General features: G+C 54.8%; 1 protein-coding gene across 1 annotated transcript in view; it reads right to left on the bottom strand.

Moving 5' to 3' along the window:
• Nucleotides 1-18,695, bottom strand: part of Podxl (podocalyxin like) — a 70,802-nt gene that overhangs the window by 29,883 nt on the left and 22,224 nt on the right. Inside the window, exons 4-5 of the mRNA XM_047562100.1 lie at nucleotides 17,118-17,321; nucleotides 16,375-16,818 (exon numbers count right to left, since the gene is read on the bottom strand). Coding sequence (XP_047418056.1) covers nucleotides 16,375-16,818; nucleotides 17,118-17,321 — 648 coding nt within the window. The remainder of the gene's footprint in view (nucleotides 1-16,374; nucleotides 16,819-17,117; nucleotides 17,322-18,695) is intronic.

Here is an 18,695-nt window from a genome sequence, read left to right as displayed (position 1 = left end):
ATAGTAATGTACAGCAGGCACTGCAAACTTGTTCTGTAAGTCTCTGTCTACTAGCTCTGCCTAAGCTACTCGACGTTGCCATTGTGAGCCCAGGGTCACAATCACTGACAGGTGTGGTTGCGTTCCAATAAAACTTTGTTTACAAATACAGGCGGCCAAGCAGTCATCGGCTAACCTTTGATGTATAAGATCCCTCCTGGGTCTGGGGTCAGGAGCCTGTATCTATGCATTTGCAACAAGTGCCACCTGTACTAGCCTATCACCATGAGAGCCCAGTCACATGACAACAAATGGCAGATGATATGTCACCAACAAAGGAAACCCCCAGATTCTTACCTGTTAAATTAAAAGGCAAAAATCAGTTCACAAATCTAAACGCTCCACCCCCAGTAAGAGACATCAGGAGTGATCATGGCAGGACTGAGACCTCACAGGTACCTCCCCTCTGTGCACAGCGGTCATGCTCAGGACTTGGGATGCAGAGGGGACTGTGACCACGCCCCTCGTAGCCTTGGTAGCAGCACAGCATCCAGTCTCAAGGACGCCCAATAAGTGTGTTCCAGGGACAGTGCCAACAGCTGCCAGCTGGTGTCAGGGCTGGAGGAGTCACACCAGGTCATCGCACCTGGCTTGCTTTCCCCTTTCCTGCTCCTTGGTGGCTGACTGCTGTTGATCTGCACAGCAGCTCTGCTGAGCTGCCTGCTGGGAGCCTTGTGGTGAGGATCGAGTATCTGCAGCCTCCACAAGTTCAGAGGTCCTGGGAGAAGAGCCCCTTCCCCATCCAGCCATCCAACCATTCAGCCATCCAACCATCAGTGCTAGGGATCGAACCCAGGGTCTCAGGTAGGCAAGTGTTCTACCGCTGAGCCACCTCCCCAGCCCACCCCCTTCACAAAACCCCAAACCAAAACCAAAACCATTTCATCAAAGAATTACGGACATTCAGAACATAGTGCGTATCACAAGGGCGCAGCTTGGAGAAGCATTATGGCAAAATCGGGCACGGGCCTCAGAGGCCCACCCAGGTTCCCCGCTCCATCCCCTGGAATAATCACTATTCTGATACAAAATATCACATTAGTTCTGTTTTAAATTTCCTATCAAGGACAGCACGGTCTTCTTCAGTCCTCTGGCTCTGATTCTGACCACACAGTGTGATCTGCACCCAGCATGACTCGCTCTTCTCCTGGTGTGTACTTGGAGACCGCTTGTTCTCATTACAGGATTCTACTGTGCGACGTGTCATTTACATCCATTCCCCTGCTGATGGGCATTTGGATGCCTTTCCGTTTAGGACCATTATGAATAGGGCTGCCATGAATGTCGCAGACTCTGGCTCTGGGGAACATCTGTGTGTACTTCCAACAGGCCAAGGTCAAGGCTGGGCAGAGTCTGTTGCTGTGGTCCCGCAGAGCGAGGAGTGAGAGGGACCGGGAGGCCGGGCTCCAGTGCACACTGCCCTCCCGCTCCAGACCTCCTCACCCAGAGGGCCCACGGCCAGCCCTGCATGGGCAGCTCCTCTCTGCTGTGTGTCAGACCCACTCCCTGCAGGACATCGGTCACTGCTGACAGGTTCAGAAGGGGACGGCTCTGCAGCAGGCAACCCTCCAGCTCAGCAGGCCTAGTTCACACACTGCAGAAAGGGGTGGGGTCCCGGACCTCTGCATCCCTTCCAGAAAGTGATCAAAGGCCCAGGACTGGCATGCCTCACCCTCCCCGCTCCCCGCTCCCCTCAGCCCTGTGACACAGTAATGCACAACAGGTCAGGGGCTAAACCCCACCCTCAGTCCCACCCCTGAGCCCCTAAGCAGGAAGCTGCTAAATACATTCCTTGGATTACTCACTGGTATGATTCTGCGGCCGGAGGAAGAGAGGTGAGAGGAGAGGCTGGAAGTCTGTCAACCGCGCCATCAAAGCCCGGCTGCTACCTGGGGCTGAAGTCACCCTGCCTCCTCGGGTTCCTACTCCTGCCTCTGCTCCCCTCCAGTGCCCCTGCCTGTCATGGATGTTCCCAACAAAGGGAGGGGGGCCGAGTCCCCAAGGCTTTGTCCAGAGGCTGATGGCCCGCCTGCCCAGGGAAGGGGCTGGTCTTCCTGAGCTGGAGAGAGTGGACTAACCTCCTTAAAACAAGACCCGTCCGGGGCCTCCTAATCCCTCTGCCTGCTGCAGACCATGTGAATCCTGATCTGTCTGGCCGGGCAGGGTGCCCAGGAGCAGGCAGGCAGGGGCAGGCCGGTGCCCAGCTGCCCCAGCGCCCCGCACCTGCCAAGACAGACTCCCACACGAAGGTCAGGACGCCCGGACGGCACCTGGGGGAGGCGACAGAGTGCCCTTCGCCCTGTCTTAAGGTTAGTGCCAGTGGCCACCTGTGTGATGCACGCGAAGCCTCCAGACAAGGCAGAAGCGAGCCAGAAGGGGCGCCGGGGCCTGGGAGTTGGGTTTCTGGGCCCGGGTCTCCTATCTGCCGAGGCAGAGACTCGTTTCCATTTTGGGACAAAATATACACTTTTTTCCCCCACATGGGGCAAATATTAAATTATTCCGAGTCTACAGAAAACCAGGTCAGGTCTGGCTAGAAGGGAGGCCTGGCTCAGACACCTTGCTGACGTTCTACTGTGGACGGGGGACACGGTTTGGACACCAAGTGTGGCTGATTACACTTATGACCACTCTGAGACCACAGGGCAGAGGTGTGGACGTGCTCTCTCTCACATGCTGGAATGTTCTATGCATCTACCTGTTAAACATCTGCCTCCATCACTGGTAGTCTTAAACTCGACAGCTTTGACTGAGGCCTTCCCACACTGGCCAAGACCCTGAGCCACGTCCTTCTCCCGGGGGTGTCACTGGTACCCCAGGGCACCTATGAGGAGGTGCCTAGACTATGCTCCTTGTGTGGACGGGACACCTGGATGGGGGACAGGTGACTAGATGGGGGATGGGGCACAGCCCGGGTCAGGGAGGCGGACTGTAACCCATCCCCTGGGAAATCCACAGGCTCCACTCTGTCCCTCATTCCCAGAGGCCACTCTGGGTTCTGGAAGTGGGGACTCGTGGGCCTCCTAGTGCGCCACTTCCTCCCTCACAATGCACCCCAGCCAGGCAGCGCTCCTCCCGGGCGCCTGCCCCGCGACCTCGGGCACACACGCACTTCCAGAGCCACGGCGCGCACACATTTGGCACTCAGCTCTTCCCTTCGCAGTAAGTTCAAAAACAACCTTGGTAAATATTTTTCTGAGGGAGCATGCTGTCATTCCCACGCCACCTCCCGCCTCCCGCAGCCCCGAAAGCGGGCAGATGTGCAGTTTTCTTAGCAGCCCCAGGAAGCCTCTGGAGACCAGCCTCCACTGCTGGCCTGAGACAAACGAGGGCCTGGGGCCAGAGGGAAATCCCCACGTCCTGGGCTGTGGGATAGTCACCTTCCAAACCCAGCGTGGCCTCTAGGAAAGAGAGTTGTGTGAACTGGAGCCTGTGAATTTCCCAGGGAATGGCCAGCTCCCACCTGGTGGAAGCCAGAGGTCACGGCCATCAAGGATGACGTTCCAAATTTCCAAACGCTGTGTGTTCTACCCTGGAGAAGTCTCTCCTTCCAGCAGTGACACCTGTGTCCTCACTGCAGGAGAATTCACAGGCCCCAGGCTAAATACCTGCGTGCTCAGGCTGGGGAGGGGGACTCCTCCAGCTCCACAGCCATCACCCCGGTTGCTCTGGAAAGTAAGAAAAACAAGGCCCCAACCAACTTCATCACTCAGCTCCCTTCTGTTCCCTGTAGGTGATGACAATACTTGGCTGCCCACCCACCGTGGCGCACAAAAGCTGGGTTTCTCCGGTGAGTGAAGCCAGGGGAGCTAGGTCTGCTGACCCGGAGCTGAGGTCTGATCGGGAGGGACGGGCTGGGGGCCCGGGGTGTTGCTTAAAAAGAACAAACAAACCAAGTGAATGGATATAACCAAACAATTGAGGGCTGGCTCCCCCACGGCCAGGAAAGCTAAAGGCCAGGTTCCTTTGAAACAAAGCCAAGTCTCACCCTGTTTGAGAGTCAGAGCCCTTCAAGGAAACCCGCTTCCTATGGGCTCCACCCAGGAAGTGAATCAAGAGTCCCAGGCCAGCCCCGGGTGGAGCCAGGTGTCCCACGAGTGGCACACTCATGCCCTGAAGTGGTGAAGGAGGTCCAGGACATGACAGAGGGAAGACAGTGCCTTTCCTGAGACACAGGGAGGGAGTCCCTCTGTATTTTGGCAGTCAGGAAAGGAGGCAAGCAAGCTTAGGTCTCGTGAGACCACTTCTGAAACCAGACCTGCAGCTCCTACCAGGGTGCCGGAGGGAGGGCACCTCCTTTCTCTGCTTCCTCTGTTGCATTTCCAGTCTGCTACCCTGCAAGGTAGCTGTTGAATCCCAGAGTCAAGGCCAAGTTCACTGGGCCACTCCCATGCCCAGAACATTAAGGGGAAACTAAAGTGGAAGGGGCCCGTGCAGAGTCTTGAGACAGGACTCCGGGTGAGTAGGAAGCCCCATCACCTCCCAGCCTTGGCGTTCCAACCTGAAAGGCGGAGACCGTACCACGGGGAGACCCCTCCCACTGCACAGGCCGCTGCACAAGCCAGGCCCACAGGACTTCACAGACCCTGGTCCAGGGAGGGGTTGCCTGTCTCCATTTCCCTTACAGACTGGTCACTGTGGTACACGATGCTCAGAGACGCCCAGGTAGAAGAGCCGATGCCCCCGCCTCAGGATTGGGAGTAGAGGGCAGAGCCAGGCAGTGAGCTACTGAGAGCCCAGGTCCGAGCTGTGGTTGTCCACAGTGCCCAGTGGCCGCTGAATGTGCTCCCTCCTCTTTAAAGGCCAGGCAGGGGTATGGGGTGCACGCCTGTGATCCCAAGGACGTGGGAGGCTGAGTAGGATTCCAAGTTCGAGGCCAGTCTCAGCAACTCGGCAACATCCTATTTCAGAATAAAAAATAAGAAGGACAAAGGATGCAGCTCAGTGGCAGGGTGTCCCTGGGTTCAATCACCATGGTGGGTTCAATCGCCAGTACGAAAAAGAAAGAAAGGAGAAAATAATTTTAAAAGGCTAGGATGTACACTGCCGAGTGCCGTCCCCAGGACCGAGGGGAAGAAAAAAAAAAAGGCAGGCGACTTTCCTCTCCAGCCTGGGTTTATAACATCAGAACCCTTGGCATCATTTGATCCCACTCAAATAAGGGGGAGATGGGCAACAGAGTCAGTGCTAGGCACCATCATCCTCCCTTGGCATCTAGAACCCTGTGTCCACCCTCAATATGGCTCTGCTAGCCAGTGGGGCGCAATGCCCATGGACACCTGGCCTCAGCTCCTGCCTCTTCCCCTGGCCACTGCACACAGAGGGGGAGGTGTCTGACTGACATGAAGAAGAGACAGACCCCAGAACAGCACAGGGCAGGGGCATGTGCCCTCCCCACATCATCCAGGACCTCATAACTGCCTCGAGGACACCGGCCACCCATAATGGCCTAGAGCATCAGCGCTGTCTCTCCTCCTAGGCTCCCCTCCCTGGTTACATCAACCTGTGAATCCAGTCCACAGATGAGAAAACTGAGGCCGGCAGAGGAGGACTCTGGCCTTGAATGTCCAGAGGGAGCGTCTCCTGCACACCTCTCTTCTCTGCCTGCTCTGAGGTTCAAACCCCAGCTGGGATGGACCCTTCTGGGTTTCTTCCCCATTCCTGCCACCTCACACCCTAAGCCAAAGTGACAGGAGGCCCCAGGGACTACTGGGGATAGCTGGTGTATGGACGCGACTGCCTTCAAGTGCCCGTGAAATTCACAGATGTGATTTTGTGGACAGGATCCGATTTCCAGGTTCACCCAGGGCTAGGGGGAAGTCAGAGAATTTCCCTCCAAAGTGCAACCTCCCGGGAAGCCAAGGGGGAGTGAGGCCAACAGGGGTGGGTCTCCACCCTACGTCTCCCCGGGAGCTGCCTGTCCACAGCACAAGCTCTCTGCAGTGCCCTACCCACCGTGGCCAGGGAGAAGACAAAATCAGGGTGGCCTGAGAATGAGAAGCAACTTCATGGAGGGCTCTAAGTTGAGCCATGGGACAACAGTGCAGGGGTCAGCACAGACCTGGGTCTGCAGCAGCCCCTCGGTGGGATGCAGGGCTGTAAGGAGCTGGGCAGAAGGCACCCCTCACTCACCGTCCCACCTGGGGAGGGGTGCCTAAGGGTTCATGCAGCCAGGCAGCACCGCAAACTGGTGGCTCCCTGCAGCCACTGTACGGCTCCCCAACTCCCAGAATTAGGACAGCCTCGGGCGCCGGAGACCCGAGCGCTCCGTAGGTCCTTGCTCAGTCAGCGTAGCAATGCCCTCCTCCAGGCTCCTAGGGCAGGGGGCAGAGGACAGCATGGGGGACTCAGACTGAATTTAAAACCCGAAGCTGTCAAGGTCAGGAACTCAAGCAGCAGCAGGGGGCAGAGGCACAACAGGAAAGAAGCAACCAGCAAACCACAGACAGCGAACATCAAAAACACGGCCACTTACAGCCACAATGTTTTAAATAATGCCTCTAACTTCTATCTGACAAGCAATACCACTGTTAACACCCGTGAGGGGGCCCCAGGCCTTGAATGTAACTGGACTCTGGTACTTCATAGTGGCCACAACCTCCCGTGGGGTTTCCTATACATCCCTAAAAGGAGGGCCCTCTAGCTGAGCAGAGACGCAAGCCTGTAATCCCAGCAGCTCAGGAGGCTGAGGCAGGAGGATCACAAGTTCAAAGCCAGCCTCAGCAACTTAGCAAGGCACTAAGCAACTTGGTGAGACCCTGTCTCTAAATAAAATACAAAACAGGGCTGGAGGTGTGACTCAATACTGAAAAAAAAAAAAAAAAAAAAGGCCCTCCAAGGATTTTCATTTCAACAGGGTCACACTTAGCCATGTCACCCCACCCAGACACATACTTGGTGTGATTTTATAGTTGATGTTTTTTCAGTGTGGTCCTTGACACAGGGCTGTCTATGCTTTCTAGCCTGTTAGTCCTGGGCAAACTGAGGTAGTTGGTCACTCTACCTTCACGTGGGCTTTTCCCCCCAAAATGTCTTGGGAGCACCAGGGCTTCACAATGGTGGTTCAGAGGACATTAATAAGCACAGTGGCACACCTGTAAGCCCAGCAGCTCAGGAGGCTGAGGCAGGAGGATAGAAAGTTCAAAGCCAGCCTCAACAACTTAGCAAGGCCCTAAGCAACTCAGTGGAGCCCTGTCTCAGAATAAAACATAAAAAGGGCTGGGGAAGTGCCTCAGTGATGAAGTAGCCCTGGACTTAATCCCTGGTACCAAAAGAACAAAGCAAACCAGAGGATGTTAATACATGCCCTACCGTCTGGAGAAACACACGTGGCCCCCTGGTTAAAGTAAATCTGGAGAACATTTTAATACTGCCTGAGAACCCACACCAATGTCACGGTAGCCATGACAGTACCGCGAGGGGCCCCAGTTCCTGGGTTAAAAGATAACCAGGGGGCATCTCAGGGCAAGAAGACCACAACGTGCACTGACCTTCCAAGAAGGTGACAAGTAGAGGGCATTTCCAAACTCTTCGATCAGAGCTCTCTTTTATTCAGATAACAATTTCCTACTCTATATCATTCACTGAGAGCCTATGAAAATCATGAGGAGTACTGATGTTCGTTTGGACAGCTGGGTTTGCAACTTGCTTTATGAGATGTATAAATAAAACAAAAACCTATGCATGTACAGGTATGCAGCAGCGCACACCTGAAATCCCAGTGACTCCGGAGGCTGAGGAGGCAAGTTCAGGGCCAGTCTCAGCTACTTTCCAAGACCCTGCCACAAAATAAATATAAAAAGGACCAAGGATGCAGCTCAATGGTAAAATGGCCCTGGGTTACATCCCCAGTATCAAAAACAAAGACCACAATGGCACAAAACCTCGTGGGTTCTAACCCTGATTTACTATTTGGGTAAACTGAGGCATGGAGCCATGTCCCCCAGGAATTGTGCAGTTCTGTGACTACTGCCTGCCCTCCCTTCCTGGCTTCCTCCCCCTTCTCTTCTTTGCAAGTAAATATTCCTTTCCCTGGTTCATATGAGTTGTTGGATTGTAGTTTCCGGCACCTCATCCCTGGTCACCCCTCCCTGAAGAGGAAAACGGACATCGCGCTTCCCTGCTCCACTGCCTGGCTCCATGGCCTCACTGGGAATCTGGCACTAGAGTGCAGGTGGGGTCAGATGATGCCAGGAAGGAATTATTTAGAGGAAGTCAGAGGGAGACACCTGGACCTGTGACCAGGTGCAGGTGTGCAGCAGGCCTGGTCATCCTGGGAGCACTGATCCGCGGGAGGCCATGGGACAGGAGACTCCGGTGAAGCACGCACGTGATGGGCACATCCTCGGGGACTGCCAGGACAGGCGCGCAGGCTTGGAAAGCCTCTCTGACTCAACGCCCACGGTGGAGAGCAGCGCCCCCTAGAGCTGGGTGAGAAGCATCTGTGTGGGAACTGGGGGAGGCGGGAGGCTGGTCACCTGAGCCTCTTCCCAGCTAAGCACAGCCAGCCTGGCTGCCCTCATCAGGGACTGTGGTCTGCAATGACCTGTCCCTCAAGTAAATGGCCATGGGGCAGTAACCAGATGGTAAAGGACCTCGAAGGAGAAAGTGTGACTCTTCAAGGTCACAGCGGGTACTCCACCATGGGGGAGGGGGCAGGAGCAGGGCACTGGGCTAGGGCTGACATCAAAAGAAAAAATCATGGGCTGGGAAATAGCTCAGCTAGTAGAGTGCTTACCTCGTAAGCATGAGGCCCTGGGTTCAATTCCCAGCACCAAAAAAAAAAGAGAGAGAGAGAAAGAGAAAGAAGAAATCAAACCCAAATGAGTACATGCTTACCTGTGTCCGGCTGGCCACCCACGGGACTGCATCTGCCCATCCCCGTGAAGGAAGGGCGATGGGCCAAGGAGCAAGTTCAAGATCAGAGGGCAAGCAAATGTCCAAGGTGGGACTAAAACCCAAGCCTCCAACTTCAAGATCTGGGGCATCACATCAAGGAATTTCCAATATTCTTCTTTTCTGACAGTAGAACTCTTTCCTCAAAGGTACTCTTCATGGAGACACACAATCCACAACAGGTAAGGGCAGGGCTGCACTAGGTGGGTGGCCCTGAATGGGCCCCAGGGGTGCACCCCAAGCTCTCGGTGGCACCTCCACAGTACACCTTCACCAGGAAGTCACCTGCTCCCAGCTGCTCTCACCAAGGGTGCAGGGAGCAAACTCCTAAGGCAGTGTCTCCCTGGGCCCTGTACCCACGTGCAGTGAGACAAGAAGAGGGGATTTAGGGATTCTTTTTCCCTACCCAGAGGCCTACAGGGAAACCCAGGTCCTCTTGTGCCTGCCCTGGGCAAAGTCATGGAAAGTCTCCAGGGCCCTGGCTCACTGGTGGAGCTCAGGGCTGAGGGACCTGAGTGAGAAAAGCCAGGCTTCCTCATGCATTAAAAGGAGTGCTCCCTCAGTGCCACAGGGCTGGAGCCCCAAATACCAAGGGTGAAGCTGGGCAGGGCTCAGCCAGAGGTGGCCGAAGCCTCAGTCCATGGAGAACGCTGCTCACTGTTACCCTCCTGCACAGGTGACGCTGACCTGCCACAGGGGTGGGCTAGAAGCCCATGGTTTTCAGGGACCAGCTCTGTGGCAGCATTCCATTCTCTAATGCTTCTTTCTATCTGAACCACTGATTTGTGGTGAGGCATCTGGGTGCCTGAAATAAAAATTACTCTTTGCTAAGGAAAGTACTCTTTCCTGCTTCCCTTGCAGCTAGATGTGGACACATAACCAAGTTCAGTTCAACGAAACCTAACCTGAAGTGTTGTGTGCGGTTTTTAGGTGGAGTCCTCTAAGAGGAGCCGCAGAATTTTTGTTCCTCCCCTTTTCCTGATGATGGAACCCCAGCAGCCATTCTGGACCAAGAGGTTTTATTATGCAGAAGCACCATACAGCCCTTTGAACTCCTATTACATGACAAATGTAACTTCTGTCTTATTTAATCCACGGCTTCTTTTTAATTACTGTAAGCAGCCAAATCAAGTTCTAGCAAACAGCAGCCCTAACGCTCCACTGAGGGATCCTCTGGGTGGGAACAGCACAGGAGACCTGAGGCTGCTGCACAATCCACAGCCCTCCTTCTGCCAAGAGTCTCCTGCTTCCTCTCATGCCCTCTACCCACTCCTCTTGAGACCCAGGGCCAGTGCCAGCCTGCCACCTCCTCTCTTCATCTAGAGTCAGGTTAAGAGCTGTGCAGTTAGAAAGCACAGAGCTGGCAGATGAGACTCTGGTTCCAAGCCAGCTCTGCCACCCACTCACTCATCAAATACTTATTGAACATCTACGATGTGCCAGGCACTTTTCTAGGTGCTGCGACTATATCCAAGAAAAGGAGTTCCTGCCCTCATGGAACCTGCAGTCTAATGGAGGGCAGGGGGCAGGGGAAACAGAAAGGAATGCATGTACATCAGGTGAAAGCTGCTGTGTGGGGAAAAGAAAGCAGAGTGTGGGGACAGGTGTGTCAAGGGAGGGGTTTTATACAAAGTGCCCTGGAAAGCCTTTCTGAGAAAGTGGCTTCAAGCAGAGGAGAGAGAGGACGCCGAATGGACAGCCGGGAAAACAGCTGGCTGTACGGTCTACTGCACGTCCAGGTCTGTGCCTCGGTTTCCCCTCTCTGGAAGGGGTGGTGAGAGAGCTATCCAATGGCAACCTGGTGCCAGCCTGGCCAGGGTGCGCAGGGTCTCCTGCATCATGCCTGAGCAGGCTGGCATGGGAATCAGACGGGACGGAGACCTAGGGACCTCGTATCTCAGACCAAGCTATGTGCGTTTCATCCAGGTAGCCGTGACCTCACGCAGAGCCAATGTGCTTAAGACTCAGCGTACCCTCTCATCAGGCCTGGCCTTGTCATTGTCCCATGTACCCCAACCAAGGTCAAGTAGCTGGAAGGTTAGAGATCAGATGTGGCTGGCCCAGGTCTCTGGGGACCGGGCTCTGGGAGGGCCCCCTGCACCCCAACCCAGGCCTAAACACAAGCCACACTCAGCCACTCCTCAGAATTCTCCTCCCCTGGGCTGAGGCACAGCCTTCCGGCCATGACAATTGGCGGACGGGGTGCCACCCCATGCCCTGGCCCTAGGGAAGTGCGAGGTGGCTGACCTGAGGAGAATAAGGCTACAAAGGAAAAAAGGGTGGTGGTGGTGGTGTGTGTCGGGGAGAGGGGTGGGGACAGAGGGAGGAGAGAAAGGACTGGTGGCCCAGAGGCCAACTCAAGCTGGGGGATCTGTGCTGGCCACTGCTATGGTGGTACTGGGTGGGGTCAAGGCTGAGACAACGTAAGAGCTTGGGATGTGGGACACGAGGGCAGGATCCGCTCCTGGATCTGCAGGTGGCTCTGTATTTGTGTGCTGATCATCCACTAGCATTTCCTGACCACCTACTTACTGCAGGTATTGGGAGGATGCTGTGGATACTATGGGCTCACAGGTCAATGGGAGACAGACATACCCAGTCACAAAGCATGGTGGCCAGGCTGTGACATAGTACTTGAGGAGCTCTTGGGGAGCTTAGCTCTTGAGTAACCTGGTGCCCCAAGTCTCAGTCTGGTCTGATGGTGGAGGGCTGGGGAAAGACTTGAACAATCTAGATTTGTCACCATTTCTGAGTTTCTCCCAGGAGACAACTGGCCCTGAGAGGGGCTCTGTTTCTTGTTGTACAGCTTCACACACCTGTATACACTCATCTCCTGGCAAGCTTTCTGGGAGCCACTAGGAACTTTGGGCAAGTGATCCACTTCCCTGGCCTGTTCTGCCTCAATTGGAAAATGAGGAGCTTATGGCAGATGACTTCCAGAAGGCTCCCCAGTTCTAGAATTCTGTGCCCTACAGCTGTCGAGGTTATTGAGAAATGGTATGGAAATTACACTTTGCCAACTGGCTTCCATTTTGAACAGCCAGTAGGCTGCTGTCGGGAGGGATCTTAAGGGAAATCCTACTGCAAACATGAAGAGGCTCCTTGAAATAGATCTTTTATGTAGATTTTCCTGGAGGCTTTTCTTAAAAGAGAGTACCTTTGGCATCTGCGGCCCCTGAGAGTCACGATCCCAGATCTGCTACTTCCTCTGATCTTCTAACAGCCCAGAAGTGGATGGGACACATGATAAAGAGAGACTCATCCAAATTCATGGTGTTCCTGGGAACAGGACGTGACAGGAAGCCCCACTGGCTGAGTTCCCTGCCCTGCATCATACCCCATGGGCACAAATAGGAAATAAGCCCAGAGCTGAGGAAAGAGCTTCCGCGTCCAGGTCTGCAGAGTCCCCAGGAGACTCAGGCTCAGACTGGTGGGTGAGGGGCAGGGAGGGCCATGTTACCCTCTTTCTCCACTTAGATGGGGACTCCATGGATGTGTGGGAGCAGCCTCTTTCCCAAGGGGTAAAGGGCATCTGCATCCCCTTCCCAAGAAGTCCATGAGCTGGAGAGAGGGTTCCCCACACCTCCCTTTGGAGTCAAGGGTTTTGAGCTAAGCTCCAAACTGTCCTTACAGCAGCCACCCTGTCACAGCCCCGATTCCAAGCCCACAAGCTCTGGGCAGCTGCTGCTGCCAGCTCTGGCTATAGAGAAGAAGCCCACCAGCCAGGTTCCACTGTCCAGGACTCAAGCTGGCCTGGGACACCCCTTCTAAGAGCTGAAGCCAGGGGCTGAAACCTCCTGAGTGAGTGGATTTGAACTCCTGACTGATCCCACCCTCGAGGGACTCACCACACAGAGGACCACGGAACATAATGTGGTTCCATTTGGAAACCAGAGAAGCCTCTCAGCTCAAAGACACCTCGGGCCTCGGCCCAGGCCAACTCTAACCCCATAGGACCCCTTCCTCCTTCCCCCTCCCCTTAGCTTCCTAAAAGCAGAGGCTTCAGTTCGGCGGAGCCCCTCTCTGGCTTCAAAGTGGATTCCCAAGAGAAAGGCAGGGAGGGGCAGCCTGCAGGTTCTCCCTACACCCCAGGGTTGCCTTCCCCAGGCCCAGGGCAAACCCTGGGGACCCTTCCTGGGATGCCTAGCTGCTGGCCTTTCGCTATAGGTTTAGCCGCACTGCCACCTGGTGCCTGTGTCCTTCAGATACTCTTGCCTCAGGCCAGGCTCAGTAAGGTCTACTCCAGACCCAGGTCCTGCTCAGTCCTGCCTCAGTGACTCCTGTCCCTCTCAGTACACCGCACCCTCCACCTCATCCCAGGGAACCTTCTCAGCAGCTCTGAGAGTTCACTTCTCCCCAAAGCCTTCCTGAAGTTCACCAACCCTACCTCAAGATTTCCCATCAGGGTCCCCCTCACCTGCATCTCCCCCTCATCCTACAATTCATTTTCCCTCACTCAGCCTGGGAAGTCGTCTCCCACCTCAGGCTAGCCCTGTTTACATTAAAATCCTTATATGAAAACTTTCCCCCCTTACTGGGAATAGTGGTGCTCACCTGTAATACCGTGGCTCCGGAGGCTGAGGCAGGAGGATCGCAAGTTCAAAGCCAGCCTCAGCAACTCAGCGAAGCCCTAAGCAACTCAGTGAGACTGTCTCTAAATAAAATTTTTAAAAAGACTGGAGGTGTGCCTCAGTGCTTAAGCACCCCTGAGTTCAATCCCTGGTAACTCCCCCACCCCCAAAAAATGAAAAGGAAAACCTCTCCTTCCCCAGCAGTCCCCAGAGCAAATCTCATCCCTCTTTCCCAGGTGCCTCCCTTTCCCTCACTATTTCCATCACTATGTTCAGACTGACACCCACAATCAGCAGAATCCTGATGCAGCCCCCCACCCGCGCTGCCACTGAGCACTTCTCAAGCACTTCATACTATAATAAAGGCATTCCCAAGGCTAGGAAAAGCCAAGAGCACTGAAGATAAATATGGCGCTGTCTGGAGTTGGGGGCAGGGGAGTGGGTTAGGGGCATTTTTATTTGTACTTATCAATAATCATGCTTTTTAATCATCACTGATATTGCTGCCATGAGCTGGGCACAGTGCAAAACCTGTCCACGTTGTCACCGTCAGGACAAATGCAAGGCAGGTCTGCAATCACTTTAGAGGAGGAAACAAAGGCTCAAGGAGGTTCACTATCCATAACTGCACATCTGACCCAAAGTCTGAGCGTCCATCACACCAAGCTGCCTCTCTGGTGCCCAGGATTTACCTATCAAATGCCTATCTGAGTGATGGTGTTCAATCAGCCCGTTTTTCAGCAGCTCAGGGAACACGGAGGCCCAGAAATCTTATGATGGTGAAACAGGAGATCCCTTCTATTTTTATTCTGTCTCACAGTTAAGAAAACTGAGGTTTGCAGGTATGACCTGCCATGTGGTCAGTCAAGAAGATATCAAAGCAAGGGCCCTGGATTAACACTGTTTACCTTGGACGCCTCATGATCCAGCATATCGGGGATAATTCCTCAGGAGAGGGCACTGTAAACCGGTTGTTTTGCATCAGATCACAGAATTCCAGCAGTTCGGCGCTTCTGCCAGTCCACCAGAAAGCAGCCTGATGGAGCTGGCCCCCAGCTCTCTAGAGTGCAGCCCCCACCTGCCCTGCCACTGTGCACTTCTCAAGCACTTCATACTATAATAAAGGTATTTGGGGGACTGAGCACCCAAGGCTGGGAAAAACCAAGAGCACTGAAGATAAATATGGTGCTGTTTGGAGTTGGGGACAGAGGAGTGGGTTAGGGGCATTTTTATTTGTACTTATCAAGCTCCTATCATGGCCCATCCCTGTCCTGGCCTTGGGGAGGGTTTTGTGACACAGAAATGGGTTTTGAGCAGTACCCAGGTGCCAGGAAAACCAGGCACATGGGCTTGGGGCTTTACCCACTGGAGGCTCTGGAGTATCTCTTTCTAAGAACAGTAGGGGGTCTTTCCCCAGAGCCCCCACCCTCTTCTTCACAAAAGGGTAGCTCCACCTATTGAAGCTCAGAAGCACCAGGAACTAAGCCATCTGGCTCTAAGGTGGTGCTAAGAACCTCCCTCCTCCCAAAAGGATAGCCAGTGATCACCTCAAGAACAGGGCTGAGGGGAACCCACCCACCCACTCCAGCAACCTCTCAACCCTGAGGGTTGTGCAAATCCAGACAGCCATCCTCAAAACCGTTCCCACAATTCCTCACAATGCAACCCCTCCTCCAGGGCCATACACCCTACACCATTGGGAGTGACCTTCCATTTCAGGCCAGGCAAGCGTCTGGGACCACCCAACCACCAGAGGCCTAAGCCTCCTTGACATGAACGCCAGCCCTCCTGCACCACCAAGGTTTACTGACAGGCTGAGGAGACACAGTACTGCCATCTCATCCTCCCTCCATAGATTCTAGTTCCAAACCACCAGCACCTGCAGCAGCAGAGTCCCTTCCCTGTATGGACTGTCACCAAAGTATGCCTGGCCCTAGGGTGGGAGCCTGCTTTCCACTCTTTCTGCCTGCAAACACGTGCTCAGGTGGGCAACAGAAAAAATGTGCCTGTCTCCTAGTCTGAGTCATTTGCGGGGACTTGGGGACACCTGCTATGGTTGGGTTTGCAGCCACTACCTGTCTCTCCAAAAGAAAGTAACACTTTGCCTTTAGAAGTAGCAGAGTGGAGGTGTCTTTGAGATGCAATTCTCTCAGGAGAGTCAGCACAGTTTCTAAGGCGTATGTAAGATGCGGCCCAGTCCTCTTTCATGAGAGAAGTTCCTGTTTGCACAATGGGGCTAGAGGGAGTCCCACCATTCTGGTTATGCACTCAGAAGGGATCTGTTCCTTTGGAGACAGGGAGGCAGGGTCCCCACCCAGGCGGTGATTCTGGGACTGTGGAAGAATCACTTATACCTCTCCACCAGCACCACCACGGGCTCAGGTGGGTCGAGCCTGCACACCTGAAAAAATCCGTGAACCAGTGAGCCATCGCCTGCGTGGACCCGTACTGGAAGCTTCTCACCTGCTTTACGGACTTCCTCGTGAATCCCTAGCATGCTGCTTTGCCTAGAATCAACGATTGCACCATTCTGTCCCTCACCCTCTCCAACGAGAAAAGAAAGGGTGCCTTAAGGGTCCCGCGGTAGCGTGGAGCCTCGCGGTACCCTAAGTTTCCCTTCTCTTCCCCGCAAACCCTTCAGCGTCGGGCGCCCGCTTGGCCACCCCACACTCCAATGCCAGCTCCCGGAGAGAGTGAGCTAATCCCTGTTCCAGGCCCCGCACCTGCAGCGTTCTGGGTTTGGAGGGGGCGTGGATGGCGCAAGGTCAGGGCTCTGCCTGTGGCCCGGGCGCACAGTGGCTCTCGGGATAGGACCACGCGGCGTAGGAACCCGGTAGGGGTCCCAGCGGAGGCTGCGCTGGCTACTCACCAGCATCCTGGGAGAGCGACGGCGGCAGCAGGAGAAGCAGCAGGAGCAGCGCCGAGAGCGCCCTCGCGTAGCGCATCGTGTCCTCGCCTCGGGGCCCGAAGCAGGTGGCTGCGGGGCTGGCGCAGGGTCTGTGCGTCTGGGCAGCTGGAACGTGGGGGCCGCTCCGGGAGGCCTGGCGGTGGCTCCCAAGGCCTGGCGGTGGCCCCGTGCTCCGGAGTCGTGCTCGGGCAGCCCCTCCTCCCTGCCGCAGAGCCGGGCTGGGGCGCAGAGCCAGCGGTAGAGGAGCGGCGGCGGCTGCGTCCGGGCGGTGTCTGCGCGTTTGCTGCCCCGCCGGCGACTGCGACGACTCCCGCCCCGTCCCGTCCGCGCCGGCCTCTGCCCCCTCCCCCAGGAGCGCGCCTGCAAGCCGCAGCCGGGCCGGGCGGGGCGGTGGCTGGGCGGGCGCTGGGCCGCGAACAATGAGCAGAGGAGGAAACTCCGCCCTGGAGCGCGGCGGGAGGGGGAGCACGGGCGGGCAGCCCCGCGCCGGAGGGTGCGCGTGTGTGCGTGTGCGCGAGTGTGTGTGCGCGGGGGTGGGGTGGTGTGGGCAGAGTTCCCGCCCGGCAGCCTGCCCCCGCGCGCGCTATCCCACGCAGAGTTTTGGAGGGATCGGGCGGGATCCCCCACTCCTCTCGGACCCCAGCACATCTTGAGCGAGGGAGACCCCTGCCCTATGTGTTCGCTGGTGACCGACCCTTCGAGACCTTGCGTGCTGCAGCGCGTTCTGCAGCTACGCCCAAGAAGCGCGTCTCCCACCAGGCAGGTGGAATTCACCTGCAGGCGGGCCAGATCCCGCACGACTTTGAGCAGATGTGTGGTGCAGGATGTGCACCCCGCAATCTGGACCAATTTATTGCTTAATCTCTCCAAGCCTATGTTCCTCCCGGTGAAATGAAGGTGATGGTTTTCTAAAAGGGCAAAATTTTCAGGGACTAATATGTGCCAATCTGTGTTCTAAGTGTTTTACATACGTTAATTCACTTAGTCTCACAACAACCCTATTTTAAGCTTCAATTTGGAGACAGGGAAATTGAGTCAAAAAGAGGCTAAGAAACTTGTTCCGGATCACCTAACTGCTTACGTGGCAGACCTGCTTCTGAGAGTAGTTTGGGAAAATGCTTTGTACAGTGCCTGTCGTGTAATAATTGCTTGATACAAATTAAGTTATTCTTGCTGTATAAAAAGGCAGTAATAAAGACTTAGGGCTTTGAGTCAAACCAAACTTGGCCTCCAAACCTAGGTATGCTAACTTAATTCTCTTCATCCGAAAAAGAGATAATAACGCCTACCTCCAAGAGACTTAGATATGATAATACAGGAAAAGCACTTAGCCTAGGGCCAGGAACAAGGAAAGTCTCAATGCAAGAAGCAGCTCGTGCTCAATGTGAGGATGAGAGAAATTTGCAAACTCGGGATAAAGAGTGGGAGTTGGTTAATTTTATAAAGGCGAGTTTACCCAGTGAAAGAACAAAGAAGCCATCCGCTTCCCCACCGCCACCCCACCCAGCTGCATTATTTCAAAAAATGCTGCTTTGGGGGATGCAGACCCTGGAACCCGCTGCAAAGGAGGCACTGCAGTGTCGCCCGGATGCGGAGCTGCAGGGGGAGGGGTGATTAACGCTGGAATCGGGGAAGGCGTAAATTTGTCTCACGTGACTCCTCGGTTGCTAATCCGGAGTCTTTCTGCCAGATGGGGCTGAGTTGGGGGATTTTCCCCCATCCCAGACCCAGCCGCGTCCTGAGGACTGTGGACTGCGTGAGCAACTCAAAACTGTAGCCTGCGCAACCGCTGCTCGCAGGGCCCCTTGTCAGTGGATCAGCGCAGGGAGCGCAGGAGCCCTGACGGGTTCCGCTGTAGTCGGCCTCAAGCTTGGGAAGGGCTGACTGGCTGTTTTCATCAGGAAGTTTCTGCAGGATCGTTCTGGCCCCATTTTCCACGCCACATATGGGAAAGACAAAGGGTGTTCCCTCTGAATACCCTGGGGTGTGTGTGTGTGTGTGTGTGTGTGTGTGTGTGTGATTATCTGATATTTTTTCAGTGTTGTTCCTGTGACATCCGTGCCAACAAAAGGCTTGCTTCTCCTCTGAACCCAAGCAATACCTTTTTAAAACTAGGATCTATTTTTTTTTTTTATTTAATCAAATACTCTCTGACTTAAACACTTGGTGAATCAACTCTAAACACTCAGAAACAATCACATTAATTTTGCAAAACTTGGGGCATTTAAAATCCACACCATTGAGTGTTAGTCTCATTACCAGGTGAGCAGATATCTGGATTG

This window comes from Sciurus carolinensis, chromosome 8, assembly GCF_902686445.1.
Source record: "Sciurus carolinensis chromosome 8, mSciCar1.2, whole genome shotgun sequence".
NCBI classification, from domain to species: domain Eukaryota; kingdom Metazoa; phylum Chordata; class Mammalia; order Rodentia; family Sciuridae; genus Sciurus; species Sciurus carolinensis.
This window is presented reverse-complemented; position numbering and strand designations above follow the sequence as displayed.